The following is a 19,769-nucleotide window of genomic DNA, read 5'->3' as shown; positions in this document are numbered from 1 at the left end:
CTCAAACAACGAGGCGACTGGCAGTCCAAACCCCCTTCTGCTGAGGAGTCGGTCTTCCTCAAGGCCTTTGGGGCTCAGCCCTCCGCCTCCTGGGTGTCTCCACCCTTCGATGAGCTTCTGGATTTGATCTCTCGAAGGGTGTGGGAACACCCGGATTCTGTGGAACCGGTGCCTGCTCGACCCAACAAGTTCCTTTCGGCCCCTCCGGACAAAGAATTCTTATCCAAGGGCGTGGCAGTAGATGCTATGGTGGTGGCATCTGCTACCCAGCAAGATGTAGCAGAGGCTTCGACGTCCGTCCATCCTCCTAATAAAGAGTCTAGGAGCATGGATCGGCACGGCAAGCGCACTGACTTCAGCGGCCTTTACGTTAAGGTCCCTGAATTATTTGGCACATTTTACTAGACTGCAGAGGGATCTGGTCAAGGAGCTGTCAGACTCCCTCTCGGGTAATTTACCTGAACAGTTAGCCCAGTCGGTTGGCTCTCAGTTATCTACCCTTTCTTCTTTATCTAACTCCTCCATGAGGCTCATATCTTATGCTGCTGAAGGAGCGAGTAGAGCGGCGGGTACAGGAGTTGATTTACGAAGACAAGCCTGGCTTCGCCTGTGTCATTTTGCGGAGGCTTTCAAGTCTTCCTTTGCCGACGCTCCCTTTGATGGGTCCTCATTGTTTGGACCCAAGGTAAAGGACACCTTGATTCGCTGTGAGCAAGAGGGTAAGACTTTGGCTGCTGTCGGAGCCGGTTTTCCACTCCCTTCAGGCCTTATCCCAAGGCTCAAGGTGGGAAGATGTGGTTTCAAAATCTCAGAAGCCTTACTCGCCACAGCAGAATGACTCCCCTTCTAGAGGCAGAGGAAAGGGAAATTTTTCTGGAAGACGCCGTCCCAGAGGCGGCGGAGGCCCTCGCAACACTGGAGACCGCGAGTCCTTTCGTGGCTCTCCCTCCTTCCAACATCCCTGAAGGAGTGCCCGACTGTGCAGCTCCGGAGCCAGTCGGGGGTCATTTTTCGGAGCACCTAGAAGCCTGGAGACAGATTACTCAGGACCAATGGGTGCTTCGAATAATTGCCGGAGGATACAACATTCCCTTAGATCATTATCCCCCTCCAACCCAAAGGATCCCGCACCCTCCACCCAGTCAGCGGGTTTTAGCAGCCTACGAGGTGTCAAAACTGCTGCGAAAAGGAGTCATCCAACCTGTCCCCGCAGACCAAGCCAGATCAGGGACTTACTCAAGGTTCTTTTTGGTGCCAAAAAAGACCGGGGACTGGAGACCCATCTTGGATCTCAGCAAATTCAACCGATTCGTAAAGAAGTCCAAATTTCGGATGGTCACCTTACAATCCATTCTTCCGCTATTGGAAGAAGGTGTTTGGATGTGCTCCATAGATCTCAAGGACGCTTACTACCACATATTAATAAACTGGGCGTCCAGAAGACACTTACGCTTCAGCCTGGGAGACAGTCATTTCCAGTTTCGAGCTCTGCCCTTTGGTCTCACTTCAGCCCCCAGAGTGTTCACCAAATGTTTGGCAGTAGTGACTGCTCACTTGAGGAGTTTAGGATTCCAGCTGTTTCCGTACCTAGACGACTGGCTCCTAACTGCCACCTCCAAGCATCTACTTTTAGAAAATCTAACAGCCACTATCAAATTGGGCAGTTCCTTAGGGATCACCTTCAATTGGTCAAAATCAGTGCTGCAGCCATCTCAGCGTATTCTGTTTATTGGAGCAGAAATAGATTCAAGACAAATGCGGGTCTTCCTTCCTGCAGAAAGAATAGAGACACTCCAAAATCAGGTCCGGACTCTACTCAAAAGACGTTGGGCTCCAGCGAGGATGGTGTTGCAACTACTAGGTTCCATGGCGGCCGCCATTCTCATGGTTCCCTTTGCAAGGCTGCACATGAGGATTCTCCAGTGGCTTTTGTCAGTTCAATGGTCTTACCAGGACCTTCCTCTCAACCACCAAATACTGATTACAGACAAATGCAAGCAGGACCTTCGTTGGTGGCTGGTATCCGCCAACCTCAATCCGGGTCAACCCTTTGTCCCCCCACTCCCCGTCGCCACGCTGACTACGGACGCCTCCTGGACAGGGTGGGGGGGGCATTGTCTGGGCAGGTCGGTTCAAGGCACGTGGCGCTCGGACGAGTCTGTTCTTCACATCAACGTTCTGGAAATGAGAGCGGTGCTATTAGCATTGCAAGCTCTACACGACCACCTTCCCCAAGCCGTGATTGCCATCCAGTCCGACAACATGTCGGTTGTCTGGTACTTGAACAAACAAGGAGGAACCAGGTCCTACCCTCTTTGCAGGGAGGCAATGAGAGTGTGGGAGTGGGCGATTGCTACCAAACGCTACCTACTGGCAACGCACATTCCGGGGAAGTCCAACGTGATAGCCGACAGGTTGAGCAGAACTATTCTCTCTCCTCACGAGTGGTCTCTAAACGACAAGATAGCCTCACAGATCTTCTCGAAGTGGGGAATCCCTTGTTTCGATCTTTTCGCGAGCCCCCTCAATGCGAAATGTCCACATTTCTTCACCCTGACTCCTGCTGCGGGGGTGACACCCAAGGACGCTCTAGTTCACGATTGGCCCTCCGGCCTGCTGTATGCCTTTCCACCTATTCCCCTTCTCCCGAAGGTGATTCAGAAGGCGATTCGTCTAAACAGCAAGATGATATTAATCGCCCCGTTCTGGCCTCGGCCAACCTGGTTCCCCTTCCTACGCAAATATGCGTTGGACGGTCCTTGGTTCCTGGATCAGCTTCCGGATCTGTTGACTCATCAGTCGGGACGACTCCACCAGTCCCTCCCTGCACTCAGGCTAGCAGCCTGGTTACTCCTCTTCCAACCGTAGTGAGAAACCATTCCTTAGCCCCAGAAGTCATGCACATCTTATCTTCGGCTCACAAGGCTTCTACCAAGAAAATTTATACCGATAAGTGGAAGAGGTTTGCCATCTGGGCCCAATCCCGAGGAGTGGATCCACTGACAGCTTCCGTGTTGGAGGTGCTAAAGTTTTTAGCCACTCTATTTAACCAAGGGTCTTCGGTGTCCACCATTAAAGTACAATTGGCAGCTATCTCTAACTTTCATGAATGTATTAATCCTTCCTTAATGAGCAACAAGTTATGTAAGGCTTTCATTAAAGGAGCTTGGCTGTTACGTCCCCCTACTGTTCATCCGGCACCGCCATGGGACCTTAACGTAGTGCTAGGGGCTTTGACCTCGTCCCCTTTTGAGCCAGCAGCTACCTGTGAATTAAAGTTCCTTTCTTGGAAAACTGCCCTCTTAGTCGCCATTACTTCGGCTAGAAGAGTTTCAGAGCTCCAGGCCTTGTGTATTAACCCACCATACTTGGTTTTTCACAAAGACAGAGTGTCCCTCAGACCAAATCCATCCTTTGTTCCAAAGGTTTGCTCTAAACTGGCTCTTCGACAGTCACTAGAACTACCTGTCTTCTTTCCCAAATTTTCAGATAGGTCTGAATACGTCTTTCACTGCTTGGACGTCCATAGACAATTGCATTTTTATTTGGATAGGATGCAAAAAACCAGAAAGTCAGACCAGCTTTTTCTATCTTTTTCCGATAACAGGTTAGGTAATGCGGTCACTAAAGTCACTATTGCTAAATGGATCAGGGACTGCATTACTCATATTTATGCATCCTCGAAAAGAAAACTCATAGCTCCGATTAAAGCTCATTCTACTAGAGCTATGGCTACCTCAGCAGCATTTCATTCTAAACTTTCTATTGATGACATTTGTGCGGCTGCCACGTGGACCTCATCACATACTTTCATTTCTCACTACAAATTGGATGTGGCATCCAGGGGTCGAGCTTCCTTCGGTTCCACAGTTCTCAGGAGTGTTTTCCAGTGAGCCTCCCAGGAATAAGGTGCTAGGGACGCTGTCCCATATGTATTGAATGTAGGCGAGATAGGATCACATTACATCTTTTAGTTATGTACTTACCATAACTTTAGATGTATGGGATCCATCTCGCCTACATTCTAATACCCACCCTCCATCCCCTGCCTCATGGATCGGGAGAGACCGGTCGATTCGAAATCCAATCTTTCCTCTCTTGAAAGACCTGAGTATGTTATACTAATGGTATGTCTCTGTGTCTATGAGTGCGGACAAACAAGATCTGGGGAACTAGTGGTGGTGCATCCTGGGATATAGAATAGCTCAGCCAATAAGAGACTGCGTTCTATTGTATTGTGCGAGTCGGAGCCGAGGATCGGCTCCGAACCCATATGTATTGAATGTAGGCGAGATGGATCCCATACATCTAAAGTTATGGTAAGTACATAACTAAAAGTTCAGTAATACCAGTAATCAGTGAGCAAGGCCTGCTCTTAAGCATATTGTATTGTTACAATATTAGCAGCATATAGTGATGTAGTGGCATATCAAGAACTAGCAATAATCAATCTAGCAATAATTAAACATACACAGTGATATGTGGCTCGAGGCATAGCAAAAACTGGTAGACTGTGTGGATCCGTCACAGGGTGTTAAATGATAGACCATCTCTGGTTGAGTTTATAGTTGAGTCTAGAACACTAGCTGAGGTTAAAAAAGGGATCAGTAGGCATATAAAGTAGTGTAAGAGTCATTCAGAAGAGGTTAAAACAGACTGGGGAATGATAATGGTAAGGCAACATATATAGGAAAAGTGTGGATATATTTGTATTTTTCTCAAGTATGCAACAGACTCTAGACGGTTTTGGATTTTTTTTTTTGCATGGATGTGTTTGCACCAGTATTTTTATACTCCAAGTAGATTTTTGAAGATTTCTCGATATTTCAACCTTAATTCTTGGAGATGTCCTAGGAAAGATGGGGTGCTTGGGAACATGTGTTTTGGTAATGTAATGAGTTGGTAGCTTTTAAAAATTCCTTACAGGGTACTTTATCAGAAATGGGGTAGCAAATTATTGTAACTAAGGAAGTTATTCTTTTGAGCTGGGATGTAGAAACTGACTTGCCTAGATGTTGTAAAGCCCTACTCAGTTTGATGCTGTTGGTTGCCAAAAAGCAATTACTAGAACATGGAAATCAGAAGGTAAACCAATCTCAACAGACATATCGAAAGTTGTAAAGGAAATAAGAGTTGGAAGTGGGATCATTAGAAAAGAACTACATAAAAATGGAGTCTTTGAGAACAATACATGTGAAATGTTCAAGAGGAGGAGTAATATTTCAGAGATGCCAGGACTTAAGCATCCTGTATAATGTTAAATTGAACAATAGATGTTAAGTTGTCTATCTCTCCTTCATTCTTGCTGGTTGGTTGGTTCGGAGCCGATCCTCTGCTCCGACTCGGCCATCTACTAAAGCTCGAGAGCTATTTACTGGCTCGAGGCCTCCCCATATCCCACAATGCTTGGCGCTAGATACCCATATCTCGTTTGCTGCTTCAGCTACGAGGTTGCGATTTTACTGGCTCAAGTCATATTATTTCTTTTTTTGTATTATTAGCTAAAATTTATCCTTGTATTTTTAGTATATTTAGATAGTCTTCCCTTTTAGTGTAGTTAGACTGTGTATCCCCTAGTTTATCCCACCTAGGAAACTTATTTGTTAGAGAGTTTCTTCCCCCCCCCCTTTTTTCTTCTCTTTAGTGGCTAACCCCACCCCTTTGGTACTTAATAGGAGTAGTGTTTAGCCTTATAGTATTTGTATATTTTTATTAAGGATAGTTGTTAAGTGTGGTGATAGTTTTTTTTTTGTTATTATTGTTAACTTAACTAGTGCGGGTGTGTGAGTGTTTCTGTGTGCCTTGTTTAAGCACTAGTTTAATTTTTCTCTCTTTAGTATCCCCTTGCCAGTATGTCCAAGGATACTAAAGTTTCAGGCTTCAAGAAGTGTGACTCGTGTTGTCAGAAGATGTCTCTGACAGACTGTCACACTTCTTGTGTGTATTGCTTGGGTTCCCTACACCTGCAGGACTCCTGCTCAGTCTGTCACACCTTCAGCCCGAGAGTCCTGCAGGAGCGTAGGAACAAGCTTATTTTGAGAGGCTTACTTAAGCCAGAGGGATCCCGGCGAAGCCTCAGTCGGGGAAATCCTCAAAGCCCGCCAAGCCGTCGGCTCCCAGTTCGGAGCCGTCGCCGGGCGGAGCATCTTTCTCTTCTTTGGTTCCGGCTGGAGCCGACATCTCTAGACCTCAATCGGCTCTGACTTTAGTGTCGGAACCATCTTTGGGCCGAAAACGTTCTAGGTCCCCTTCCCTAGAATCGGTTCGTTCGGCTCCCAGGTCACCATTGCTTCAGTCTGAACGAAGCCATAGGTCTAGGTCCCACTTCTCTCGGTCCTCCAGGCTATCTGATCATGACTTGGAGAGGGTGGTCAGTAGACTCCTTAAATCGCAGGCCCAGGCCCAAATGTTAACCAGCCCTTCTCAACGGACTGTGGCTGTGCTGGTGTCTTCAGCAATTCCTCCTCTGACTCCCCCTTTGCGTTCGGAGCCGGAGCTGGTTGGGGCTTGAATCTTGGAAACGGAGCCGATACCACACCTTTCGGCTCCTTCGTCTGCTCCGATCTCTTCATTGGTTCCTTCCTTAGAGGGATCTGGGCACCGGGACTCCCTCGTCAGCTCTGAGGGGGCGAGTGGCATCGTACCCTTGTCTGACCCCTTTCTCCCTCTTGGGGCTTCGGTGCAGGTGAGCTCGGCCCCATCTGAGCCGTCCCTCTCGGTGCTGGGAGGGGTTCACGTCTCCTCGGAGCGGGGACCTTCTGCTCTGCCTGATAGGAGCGCCTTCGAGGTCATGAGGAGCGTGCTGACTCCTGAGTCGGCTCCTCGATCGGCCCCTTCGGCTCCCCCCCATGGTGCCTGCATCAGTCTCTGCCCACCCTCCTGACCCCAAGCGTGGAGAACAGACGCTCCAGGTCGCCCCATTGGGCGTATCTTCCTCTTCCGAGGCCTCCCCTGATCTTTCAGAGGAGCCCCCTCGGAAGAGAAAATGTAAGAGGAAACATGTCGACTCCCCCGAGTCAGTCACGTTTGATACCGACTTGGAGGACTCTGAAGGGTCCCCAAGATCCCCCTCTGAGGATGTCTCCTTTTCAGACATCCTAGACATCCTTAAGCAGAGGGGTAACTGGACTGCCCTTAACCCTTTCGAGGATGAGTCGGTGTACCTGGGCGCATTTGGTTCTCGCCCTTCCACCTCCTGGGTGTCTCCACCCTTCGACCCGCTCATGGAAGTAGTGGCTCGAAGGGCGTGGTCAGCCCCGGACACAGTGGAACCAACTCTCCGTAGGCCCACTAAGTTCATTACAGCCCCACCCAACAAACAATTTTTGACAAAAGGTGTCCCCGTTGATGCCATGGTGGTGGCAGCAGCCACGAAGAAGGAGTTTGCTGACCCTTCGGTGCCTGTCCATCCACCTAATAAAGAGTCTAGGACAATGGACAGGTATGGGAAGCGGATGTTTTCCTCAGCGACTTTTTCCATGCGGTCGCTGAATTATCTGTGCCACTTCACCCGCTTTCAAAGGGATCTTCTCAAAGAACTGGGTGATATCCTTAAGGATCCATCAGCTGCGGGGGCGCAAGATAAGATTAACTCCCAGCTGGCGACCCTTAACTCAATCGTCAACTCCTCCATGCGGCTCATTTTTATGCAGCCGATGGGGTGAGTAGGGCCGCAGGTACAGGCGTGGCTTTGAGAAGACATGCCTGGATGCGGTTATGTAACTTTGCTGACCCCTTTAAGGCGTCCTTCACCAATACCCCCTTCGATGGTTCGGCTCTGTTTGCACCACAGGTGAAGGATACCCTTACCAGGTGTGAGCAGGAAGGCAAGACTCTCTCTGCCGTGGGAGTCCGTTTTTCTACTCCCTCTAGACCATACCCTAAAGGTGAGAAGAGTGGGAAAATGTGGTTTCGGAAACCCCAGGGAGTCGTGCCTGACACACGTGGCGAGTTTCCCTCCAGGGGCAGGGGAGGGAACAATAATGGACGCCGCCCAAGGGGCAGTGGGAGTCCGCAAACTCAGGGTAGCAGAGAATCTTTCTCTGACAAACCCTTTCAGCACCCCCTGAGGGGCTGCCTGACTGTCGACCTTCGGAGGCAGTCGGGGGAAGATTGTCACTGTACCCAGAAGCCTGGCAACTCCTCACACAAGACAAATGGGTACGGTCCATCATATCCGAGGGTTACAAAATCTCCTTTGTCCACACCCCTGTACAAACAACCAAGTCCCTTCCAGATGTTCCACCCAGTCTAAGAGAACAAGCAGTGCCAGAAATTTCAAAACTGCTAGAAAAAAGGGCCATCCAGCCAGTCCCAGCAGACTAGCAAGGATCCAGAATTTACTGCAAGTTCTTTTTGGTACCAAAAAAGACAGGGGACTGGAGACCCATTTTGGATCTCAGCAGGTTAAACAAATCTGTTCAAGAACGAAGTTCCGGATGGTCACGCTTCAGTCCATTCTACCCTTTTTGGGTCAGAACAATTGGATGTGCTCCATAGACCTTCAGGATGCGTACTACCATATCAAAATGGACAGGCGCTCCAGAAGGTTTCTCCGCTTCCGACTGGGAGCCAGTCACTATCAATTCAGAGCCCTGCCCTTTGGTCTCACCACAGCCCCCAGGGTGTTCACCAAATGCATGGCAGTGGTTACGGCTCACCTGAGACGGCGAGGATTCCAGGTGTTTCCATATCTAGATGACTGGCTCCTTACTGCTTCCACCAGGCATCAGCTACTGCGAGCCAGGGATTATACCATCCAAACTTGCTCCGAGCTAGGTATCTCAATAAATTTAGAAAAATCTGCATTTTCGCCTTGTCAGTCTAAACCTTTATAGGTGCAAGATTAAATACAAAAGATCTGTCCAGAAAACTTCCTCTAGACAGAGTGTCAGACATTCGCCGGCATGTGCAGGTCTTACTACAGTGCAAGAGGATTCAGGCCAGATTTGTACTAAAAACGTTGGGTCTCATAGCAGCAGTAATCATACTAGTTCCCCTGGCTCGTTTTCACATGCGGATTCTTCAGTGGATGCTTTTTACCCAATGGTCCTTTCAGCAACTGCCGATGTCTCACAAGATAATCACTCAATCATGCAAAGACCACCTGGCTTGGTGGATGGTCTCCCCTCTAGTACTCCAGGGCAAGACCGTTTGTTCTTCCTCCTCCTGTTGCCACAGTGACCACAGATGCCTTCCTGATCGGGGGGGGGGGGCATTTTCTCGGCAGGACTGTCCAGGGCACTTGGCAACCTCTAGAGTTCCACCTGCACATAAATGTCTTGGAGATGAGAGCGGTGCTTTTAGCGTTGCAAGCTCTTCAGGAGACTCTGCCCACCGGGACTATTGCAATTCAAACAGACAATATGTGTGTAGTGTGGTACATAAACAAGCAGGGCGGAACCAAGTCCTATCCCTTATGTCGAGAAGCACTCAGACTCTGGCAGTGGGCGATCTCCTCTCAACAGTTTCTGATAGCAACGCACATCCTCAGGAAGTCCAACGTCATAGCGGCCAGGCTAAGCAGAGCTATTCCCATGCCTAACGAGTGGTCTCTCAATCAGTCAGTAGCGGACAAAATTTTCCGCAGATGGGGTCAACCTTGCTGCGACCTTTTCGCAACTCCTCTCAACAGCAAGTGCGACGATTTCTTCACTCTTCCCGGCCACTCCCCCAGAGACGCTCTAGTTCACGATTGGCCCCGTGGTCTTTTGTATGCATTCCCACCTTTTCCCCTAATTCCCAAGCTAATTCAGAAGGCGACCGCATTGGGATCCAGGATGATCCTCATTGCCCCTTACTGGCCTTGACAAATTTGGTTCCCATTCCTGCATCGTCACCTGCTGGAGCAGCCTTGGAATCTGGACCCCAGTGCCAGACCTCTTGGTCCATCAGTCGGGCGGGCTGCACCGATCCCTTCAGTCTCTCAACCACGGCTTGGTTGCTCCACCTCCAACCGTAGCCAGGCTTCCACATATTTCTCAGCCGGTGTGTGAAATTATCCTTTCTTCACACAAATCTACCACCAGGAAGACTTATGCTAGTAAGTGGAAACGTTTCTCTTTCTGGGCAGAGGCTAGGAATATAGATCCCTTTACAGCCCCTGTAAATCACGTTCAAGATTTTTTAGCAGAACTTTTTCAAGTTGGCTCCTTGTCTGCCACCATTAGGGTCCAATTAGCTGCTATTGCAAATTTCCACGCTGGCCTGTCAGAAACCAGCATCATGTCCCACAAAGTTTGCAAGGCCTTTCTTAAAGGGACTATTTTGCTTAGGCCCCCGGTCAGAGATCCCCCGCCTCCGTGGGATTTAAACTTGATATTAGCTTCCTTGATTCTTCCCCCTTTTGAACCTGCGGCTTCCTGTTCCGTAAAATTATTCTTCTGGAAGACTCTCTTTTTAGTAACCATCACCTCATCTAGGAGAGTTTCAGAACTTCAAGCCCTCTATATTTGTCCTCCTTACCTTGTGTTTCATAAGGATAGAGTTTCACTCAGGACTAATCCTTTGTTTCTGCCCAAGATACCTTCCGAAACAAACCTGAATCAGGCTATTGATCTACCTGTCTTTTTTCCTAACTATTCAAACAAAGCTGAACAAAAGTTGCACCAATTGGATGTTCATAGGCAATTACGTTTTTATTTGGATAGGACTAAGCAAACAAGAAAATCAGACCAACTCTTCCTGTCTTATGCTGAGGGCAAACAGGGACTGCCAGTTTCTAAAGTAACCTTATCCAGGTGGTTGTCCTCTATTGTTACTTTGATTTATCAACTGAGACATAAAGAACTCCCTACTAAACCTAAAGGTCATTCCACCAGAGCGTTAGCTACTTCGGTAGCTTTTCAAGCAAGACTACCAATGGAATCTATTTGTGCTGCAGCCACATGGGCCACTCCTCATACTTTCATTTCACATTATAAGTTGGATATGGCCTCTAGGAGTAGAGTTGATTTTGGTTCCACTGTGCTCAAGAGTCTCTTCTGATGAGCCACCCAGGACTAAGGTGCTATGGACGCTGTCCCAACCAGCAAGAATGAAGGCGAGATAGACAACTTAACATTAAGAAGTTATGTACCTACCATAACGTTCCATGTTAGTTGTCTTCTTCTCGCCTTCTTTCATGCGTCCCACCCTCCATCCCCCTAGCCTTGACAGACCAAGAAGAGTCCCTTTTTCAGGCCTTCTTCCTCTGGCTAATTCTTATCTGGGTTACGTCCTTCCTCTGTTTTACTACTGTAGGTAAACCTTGTAGTTTGGACAGGTGTCCTTGAAATTTTTCTATGGTGTTAGCTCTGCCAAACGAGATCTGGGTATCTAGCGCCAAGCATTGTGGGATATGGGGAGGCCTCGAGCCAGTAAATAGCTCTCGAGCTTTAGTAGATGGCTGAGTCGGAGCAGAGGATCGGCTGCGAACCAACCAACCAGCAAGTAAGAAGGCGAGAAGAAGACAACTAACATGGAACGTTATGGTAGGTACATAACTTCTTATTACTAATTACCAAACCAGATATGTATAATTCATGATAAAGAAAAATCTTTGTAATGTTTTTTTCTGTTTTATGATTTTGTGTGCCCATGTAGGTTTAATATGTGAAGTTAATAAAGGTGCTTAAACAAAAATGTTTTTGCCTTACACCCTGTAAGTGCCAGGATGGGCTCTAGCTCGTTCATTACCCTGAACTGGATTAAGTGTATAATTAGAAACCAAATGAATGAATGTTGTATATATGTTAATTGTCTGAAATGTCATCTGAGTGCTTAAGCATTCAACTAGTTTAGCCACTTTTTGTAACTATTGATGGTGAGTGGAAAAGGTGCTGGAGTCTGGCATGGAGTTAATGGATGTAACGAATAGTTCTGTCCTTCAGCAATTGCAACCTCAAGCCTGCATTTTTCAGTTGATATTTGATATAAATATAGCGGATATAAAAAGTGTACACACCCCTGTTAAAATGGCAGGTTTTTGTGATATAAAAAATGGGACCACAACAAATCATTTCAAAACTTTTCCCACCTTTTATGTGACCTATAAACCTGTACAATTCAATTGAAAAACAAACAAGTCTATTAGGGGTGTGTGGGAGTACAATAAGCTGGTTGCATAGGTGTGCACACCCTTAAACTAATACTTTGTTGAAGCACCTTTTGATTTAATTACAGCATTGTCTTCTTGGATACACACCTGCTATCAATTAAAGATACTCTGATTAACCCCAAGTAAAGTTCAGCTGTTCTAGTAGGATTTTCGTGACATTTACTCAGTTGCCTGCTACAGCAAAAGCCATGGTTCACAGAGATTTTCCAAAGCATCAAAAAGATCTCATTGTTGAAAGGTATCAGTCAGGAGAAGGGTACAAAAAAAATGTCCATAGCATTGGATATACCATGGAACAAAGTGAAGACAGTCATCAAAAAGTAGCTAAATATGGGACAACAGTGACGTTGCAAAGAACTGGACGTCCCTCCAAAATTGATGAAAATATGAGACAAAAACTGGTCAGGGAGGCTGCTAAGAGACCTACAGCAACACTGAAGGAGCTGCAGGAATTTCTGACATGTACTGGTTGTGTACTACATGTGACAACAATCACCCATATTATCCATATGTCTGGACTGTGGGGTAGAGCTGCAAGACGGAAGCCTTTTATTACACAGAAAAACATCCAGGCCCAGCTAAAATTTATAAAACAATACAAGTCCCCCAAAAGCATGTGGGAAAATGTGTTATGGTCTGATGAGACCAAGGTTGAACTTTTTGGCCACAGTTCCAAAAGATATGTTTGGTGCAAAAACAACACTTCGCATTACCAAAAGAACACCATCCCCACAGTGAAGCATGGTGGTGGCAGTATCATGCTTTGGGGTTGTTTTTCTTCAGCTGGAACTGGGGCTTTAGTCAAGGTGGAGGGAATTATGAACATTTCCAAATACCAGTCAGTTTGGGCCCAAAACCTTCAGGCATCTGCTAGAAAGAGGAAGAAGAATTTCTCCTTTCAGCACAACAATGACCTTAGGCATACATCCAAATCAACAAAAAAAGGCTTCTCCAGAAGAAAATTAAAGTTTTGGAATGGCTCAGCCAGAGCCCAGACTGAAATCCAATAGAAAATATGTGGGGTGACTTGAAGAGGGCTGTGCACAAGAGATGCCCTTGCAATCTGACAGTTTTGTTGTGCTTTTGCAAGGAAGAGTGGGCAAATATTGCCAAGTCAAGATGTGCCATGCTGGTAGACTCCTACCCAAGAAGACTGAATGCTGTATTTAAATCAAAAGGTGCTTCAACAAAGTATTAGTTTAAGGGTGTGCACACTTATGCAACCAGCTTATTGTAGGTTTTTTTATTTTTTGTATTTTCCCCTAACAGATTTGTTTGTTTTTCAATTTAATTGTACAGGTTATAGGTCACATTAAAGGTGGGAAAAGTTTTGAAATGATTTATTGTGGTCTCATTTTTTATATCACAAAAACCTGGCATTTTAACACGGGTGTATACACTTTTTATATCCACTGTAGCTTGTTGCCTCTCTTATGAGTTACAGTGTATTTTGCACAGATTTTACAGATTGTGTTATTGTAGTCTTAAATGTTGTTTCATTATTTATTTGCAGTAGAACTTGACAGGTTGTGTCTCAATGACCCTAAATATTTTTCCAAACATGCTTTTGGCAGGTGTTGGTGATGGAGCTGAATGATGAAGCTGCAGATCTGATGGTGGATGGCATGATAGTGGACTTGCTTCAAGACCAACCAGGCTTTAGATGGAAAGGTCATGAGCGGCTGAACAGAAAGGATGAGTCGGTCATCTTTCCACCTGGGTTTCAGCCCTTTGTTGTGGTGCAATGTGAACCCCCAGCAGTAATAACCTCATTGGTACTTCATTCCGAGTGGAAGCTTGTTGCCTTTGGAACAAGCCATGGCTTTGGCATATTTGATTATCAGCAAAAACAGCAGATACTTCTCAGGTGTGTATTCAGGTTGACAATGGAATGTTTATCATTTTCATTTCTCTGACCTTGGAAGCGTCTGCTAGTGCTCAGTGGTATTCCTTCAGAGTCGCTGCTGTCTACTAGTGCCGGCTACCATTTGTAATTTGCCTAGTCTGGATCTTCCTTGATCTGCTTTTGGGTTGAGGGCTACTACTCCTGCGATATGCAATTTTTCATACTCGTACTGCATGTCTAATGGCAAGTTTGTCTTCTGGCATTTCATTTCATTTCTGTCATGAAGACTAAATCCAGAATGATTTAGTCTGCCATCTTAAACTTTCACAGACTTCCTAACCCAATGCCTTTACCCATAAATTCTAGCTGCTTAAGATACCTGTTCCTGATCTCTTCGGCTGCAAGTGAAGTCGTTCACACCCTAGGCTGTGCCAGGCTTCTTGTGATATTCTGTGGTAATTTTTTCAAGTTCAAAAGACTTCCAAGATCATTTTGTCATGTTATAAGTTTTTACTTAGCCAGGTTTAGGTTGTTTTTTTAGTAGCAGCTTTCCTTCTTCCCCCTCTGAGGCCGGTTTACACTTTCAAGTTTGTTTCTAGTAATTAAGCTTTTTACTATTAACTGACAGCTGCTTCATTGTATTTGTTATTCATAAGAAACAGGATTTTGCATTTTGTAAGGGTACCTGTGGGCTGAAATTATGACCTCCAGAAAACTTGGAATGTCATTTAGAAGCTGACTTCTCTGAAAAGTATGACAGTGTTTCCCCTGGTTCCCTGGGATAATTTCACACAGATAAATTTAATGCATCAGCCTCACTATTTACCTAGTTGTCCTCCCTCTCTTTCCGTTCCGATAACTTTCTTCCTACCATTATTTGTCTTCTCAGACTGCACACTTCACTGACCTTTCTACTATTATCTGTACAACTCCTATTCCCCTGTCTTCTGCATTGGGCACTATCTAATTCCTCTCCCCTGTATCTTTTCACCTGGAAATACCATTTACTGTAGTGGAATTACTCGCGGATTGTTTCTGGCCAAATTCGCAACCACTTACCTACATATATAATTAGACATCGCACCAATGCTTATCAGATAATATGAAACAAGAAAAACTTCAATCCATCTAACTTCAACATAGCACAAGATGTAACAGGACTCCTCTCAGGAACCTTAGCCTGAATGATGCTGTCCTTTACTTCATCTCATCCTTCATAAACATCTTAAACTGCCAAGCCCTTTTCAGAAAAATTAGAGTCAAAGCCAAGTTCTCCCCTTGGTTGAGTAAAGAGACTAAATCCCTGCTGAAAACCAGAGATAAAGCCTGGGCATTCTGGCACAAAACTGGATCCCACATAGAAAAGCAGGAATATCTAGAACTGCGCAATAAGGCAAAAAAAAAATGTCAAAAAGGACAAAACCACCTACTACCACAAGCTCCAAACAAAACATCAAAATAACCCCAACAAATTCTGGTCTGCCATTAACAACATACCCCTCCTTGGAAAAACAGGTACTCCCCTACCTAACCTAATCTAACCGACACTGCACTCAGTATTGCTAGCCATTTCAATAAGTAGTTCACCGAATCCATCTTCGCTCTAGCAAACTCACAAATCAATCAAGCCTCCAAACTACCACCCCATGGCTATACTTACGACAGCGGGTTTACTGTACTACCTATCTCCACCAACTGTAGTAAAAAAATTCATCTTGAAACTTAAACCTACCACCCTAGCTGCCGACAAACTCCCTGCTGAATTTCTGAAAATAGCAGCTGAGACACAGCATTCCCTGTTTCTATTCTTATCAACCACTCTGTCTGAGAACCTAGTCGCTGAATTATGGAAAACATCCTACATTATCCCACTCCACAAAGGGGGTAACTGTAAAGATATAACTAACTACAGGCCAGTAGCAATACTCTCATCACTGTCCAAAATACTTGAGAGGTGTGTACACACCCAACTCATGAAATACTTTAATACCCAGAACACGCAACATGGTTTCAAAACTTTTCACAGCACTACAACAGCCCTCGTATCTTTCTGTCAAACAGTCAATAACCACCGTAACAATGGTAACTATGTATCCACTATCTTTCTGGATCTTTCCAAAGCATTTGACATGGTTAACCATAACATACTCCTTAGACATTCTTCGTGTTTCACTGTTGCAGTCATCACACTTGGGTTATCTGCCTGCAGGTATCCCTCAGTCGTCCCGAATACCAGAGTCTTGGGATTTCTGCGTCAGATGCTGTCGCCTCTTCCATGACATCAGGTTGTCAGGGGTATAAAACATGCTGCCGACGCCATTACATCATCTTTTCTTGCCATGTGGGAGCCCGAATCAGAAGCAATTCGCAATTGCCGGTTGGCCACTACCTGAAATTTTTGTTTTTTGAGTTTCAAACCTGAAGTCTTCTAAAGCTAAGTACCCCGTTGGGATCCTTTTTTCTTGCTCTAACCGATGTTAGAAAAAGTTAATAATTGTCTTGTCTGTGGAAAGCAAATACCTCTCAGAGATTTTCATTGTAGAATACATCCTAGTCTTATTTGATGTGATGTTTATCTTTTTCAGTCTGTCATATTAATTGTAACTGATGTCAACTGTTTTAAAGTTAGACTGCATCATCTGTAAAATCTATATTGTTATCTGTGAAAACTACATTGTTACACATGTAATTTGTGGAGCTTTTCTCCCCGGCCCTCCACTGAAAAAGGATTTGTGTCCCATCGGACTTTCCCGATAAACAAATTTAAAATAAAGTAAATAAATAAAATATGTGCTAAAGAGCACAATAACAACCTAGAACTGGAGAAATTAAGAGCTGCTACTTTGTCAGACCAGAAGGATGATACTTCTTCCAAAACCATTCCCCTGAAGATTTAGAGAAAAGCAGAAACTGAAGGAAATGATAAATCTAAGCCTATTGAGAAATCAAGGACTTCTAAGACTTGCAAGGTAACTATGGTGGAAGCCTTTCCACTTAATACCAGACATGTGGTATTAGGGTAGTTCCACATAGAGTGCCTTGCCTTCCATCCAGGATCATTATCTTATTGTCTTAAACTGTGGAGACAGAGCTCCATAACCCGACCCCCCACCTTTTCGTCTTATGCTGTGCAGGGAGTCCAAGAGGTCAGTTTCACTTCTGTAGGACTGTAAAAAGATAAGGAAGACATATCTCACTGCAGCAGGTCTCTTCCATGCCAGTGTCAGAGGCCCAGAGTACCTTCCTTGTAAACTTTTTTAGACCTTGGGCTTGATCAGTCTTCACTGGATTTTATTCCAAATTGAGTTCCCTGGAGGCCATCTTTATAGCTGTCATCAGTGGTGTAAATGATTCCTTTGGGCTGTGACCCCCCCCCCCCCAGTCATGCTTTGATGTCAGTAGTGCCGTTAGACTGTGCACTGTTGTCTCTGAAGAGTTGATTTGGTTTCTGTAAGAAGGCAGGAAATCCAATACTAGGAAATCAAACATGGCCAACTGGAAAAGATTCTCTGCTTGCTACCTTAAACATGAACTGCAACCCTTTCTGTCAGACATTCCAACTGTACTTCAGTACCTCTATCACCTTCTAAATTCTGGTTTGGCCTATTCATCTATTAAATCCCAAAACAACTCACAAAATGAAAAATTCAGGACCACTGACTTTGACCCAAAATGTTTATCCAAAGTGTTTTTTTCTCTGGCACCTCGGTACAAAACCTTCAAAGAGTTATCAGTGATAACTCCTTGAAGGTTTTGTACTGAGGTGCTATAGAAAAAATACTTTGGATATTCATCCATTAAAGCCTACATATCTGCTATCAATGCATAGTTACCTTTGGAACCCCCTCTCATGTTCAGGAGAGAGGTCATACTTTTTCTGTGAGGAATTTTGTACCTTAAATCTCCAAGACACCCAGTCACTCTACCATGGGACCTTAACTTTGTGCTAGAGAAACTTACTTTGCCCCGTTTTGAATCAGCATGTTCTGCTGTCTTGAAATTCTGTGCATGGAAAACTATGCTTTTTCTAGCCATTACCACAGCAGAGTTTCTGAACTTCATGCTGTCGTGACCATTCCCCTTTTACTCATCATGCATAAAGATAGGGTAAGCCTTACGGCCAATTATGTTTTCATGCCTAAAGTGGTTAATGAGTTAACCCTCAACTGAGCCGTCAACCTGCCAACTTTCTTTCCTAGTCCCCAAAATAGGGGTGGAAGAGTGCTGAGCTTGCCCTAGGTGTCAATGGTCACCATTCTGGGCCTCGGAGCAGTTGATGTTGTCCTATCTCGGCTTCTTTCTTAGCTGGTTGGGTTCAGAACCGATCCTCTGTTCTGACTCTGCCTTTTACAAAAGCTCAATGTATTCTACTAGTTCATGTATGAAAAACCCTATCCCATCATGCCCTAGGAAAGCTCCCCAGATCGTTTGCCACTAAACAAGATCAGGTGCTCTTCCTACTGGCTGTGGTTAAGTAAAAATTTTTCTCTCTCTACCTTTTGTCAGAATTGATCATTTCTTCATATTATTTTATTACAGTTAATATTACTGAATGAATTGTGTGTACTTCCATTTCTCTTTTGAGCTGTTCTTGCTATTGGGCCATCGTTTTTCTCTCATGGCCTTTTTTCCCCCTATCCTAGCTTTAAAGCCCGTTTTAGTTAGAAGGCTTTTCTTTTTGTCATTTTCTTCTTCACTTTAGGCAGATTCAATTAATTTAGAGAACTTCCTTTGCCCGTTTAAATTAGAGAGCTTTTTTCTGAGTGTTTTTTTGGCGTGTTAGTTATTCTTGTTTTAAAAAAAAAATAGTAGTAGTACTAGTGTGTGTGTGTATGTATGTGTATGTATATATATATATATATATATATATATATATATATATATATATATATACACACACACACACATGCATATTTTTTCTTTAGTTATTAGCTACTTTATTGTTGTTTACTAGTTTAATGTCTAAGGATCCCAAGGAAACTAAACTCTCTGGGTTCAAAAAATGTGTAAACTGTAATCAGAAGATGTTGCTGACTGACAGACACACCATTTGTGTGTACTGTCTCGAAGCAGTTTACCTGCAGGAGTCCTGTGCCTATCTGTCACTCCTTTAGCCACTGGAAAGAAAGAATAAACTCATACTGAGAGGCTTGTTGAAGACCCCTTTTGCTGAAGCAATAGAAGAGGGTCAAAGTACTTCAAAATTGGCCAAATCCCCTTCTTCTAAGTCTGAGAAATTGAGGAGCCTGTTCTTCGAGCGCTCAGTCGGAGTCATCAGAAAAGTTACCAAGTTTCAGCTCCGGACCTGAAGGCTGTTGGGCCCAAGAAACCTGCTACCTCAGCTCCTTCTGTGTTGGTGCAAATGGAAATTCGTTTGCAGAGCTGGTCCCCTGAATTAGAACCAGTATCTCCCACTTTGAGATTTCCTTTATTGCAGTCCTGTAGATCTCCTGCTCCCTCCTCTTCATCCTCCCGGACCCTCTCCAATGATGATGTGGATTGCGTGGTGCGGAGGCTGTTAAGGACACCAGCGTTTGCCAAACTGTTGTCTGATCCAACCCAGAGGGCTTTGGAACCGCCCTAACCTTTCACCATACGTTCCTTCTCTGATCCGATCTCGGACCGCACAGCCAGAATGTCCAGAACTAATCATAGTGGAACTGTCTGAGCTGAGACCTGTCCCAGGATCTTTGGGTCTGACTACTACTCTGAAGTCCTCGGTTCCATCTGAACTCGAGGAGTTTAGGAGGTGACGCCCTCCGGTTGGGTCTTAGGAGGAGAGTCTGATCAGACAGTTGGAACCGAACATGCATCGCGGGGCTTCGA

General features: G+C 45.1%; 1 protein-coding gene across 7 annotated transcripts in view; it reads left to right on the top strand.

The window, feature by feature from the left end:
* LLGL2 (LLGL scribble cell polarity complex component 2) overlaps positions 1–19,769 on the top strand; it is a 2,451,001-nt gene that overhangs the window by 1,510,657 nt on the left and 920,575 nt on the right. For all 7 annotated transcript variants that reach the window (XM_044084955.1, XM_044084956.1, XM_044084957.1 and 4 more), the window contains exon 15: positions 13,672–13,964. In XM_044084955.1, the coding sequence (XP_043940890.1) occupies positions 13,672–13,964 (293 nt within the window). The remainder of the gene's footprint in view (positions 1–13,671; positions 13,965–19,769) is intronic.

Source organism: Protopterus annectens, chromosome 10.part0 (genome assembly GCF_019279795.1).
Source record: "Protopterus annectens isolate FY-2018-M chromosome 10.part0, PAN1.0, whole genome shotgun sequence".
NCBI lineage: Eukaryota > Metazoa > Chordata > Ceratodontiformes > Protopteridae > Protopterus > Protopterus annectens.
The sequence above is the reverse complement of the archived record's forward strand: the minus strand, read 5'-3'. Positions and strand labels throughout refer to the sequence as shown.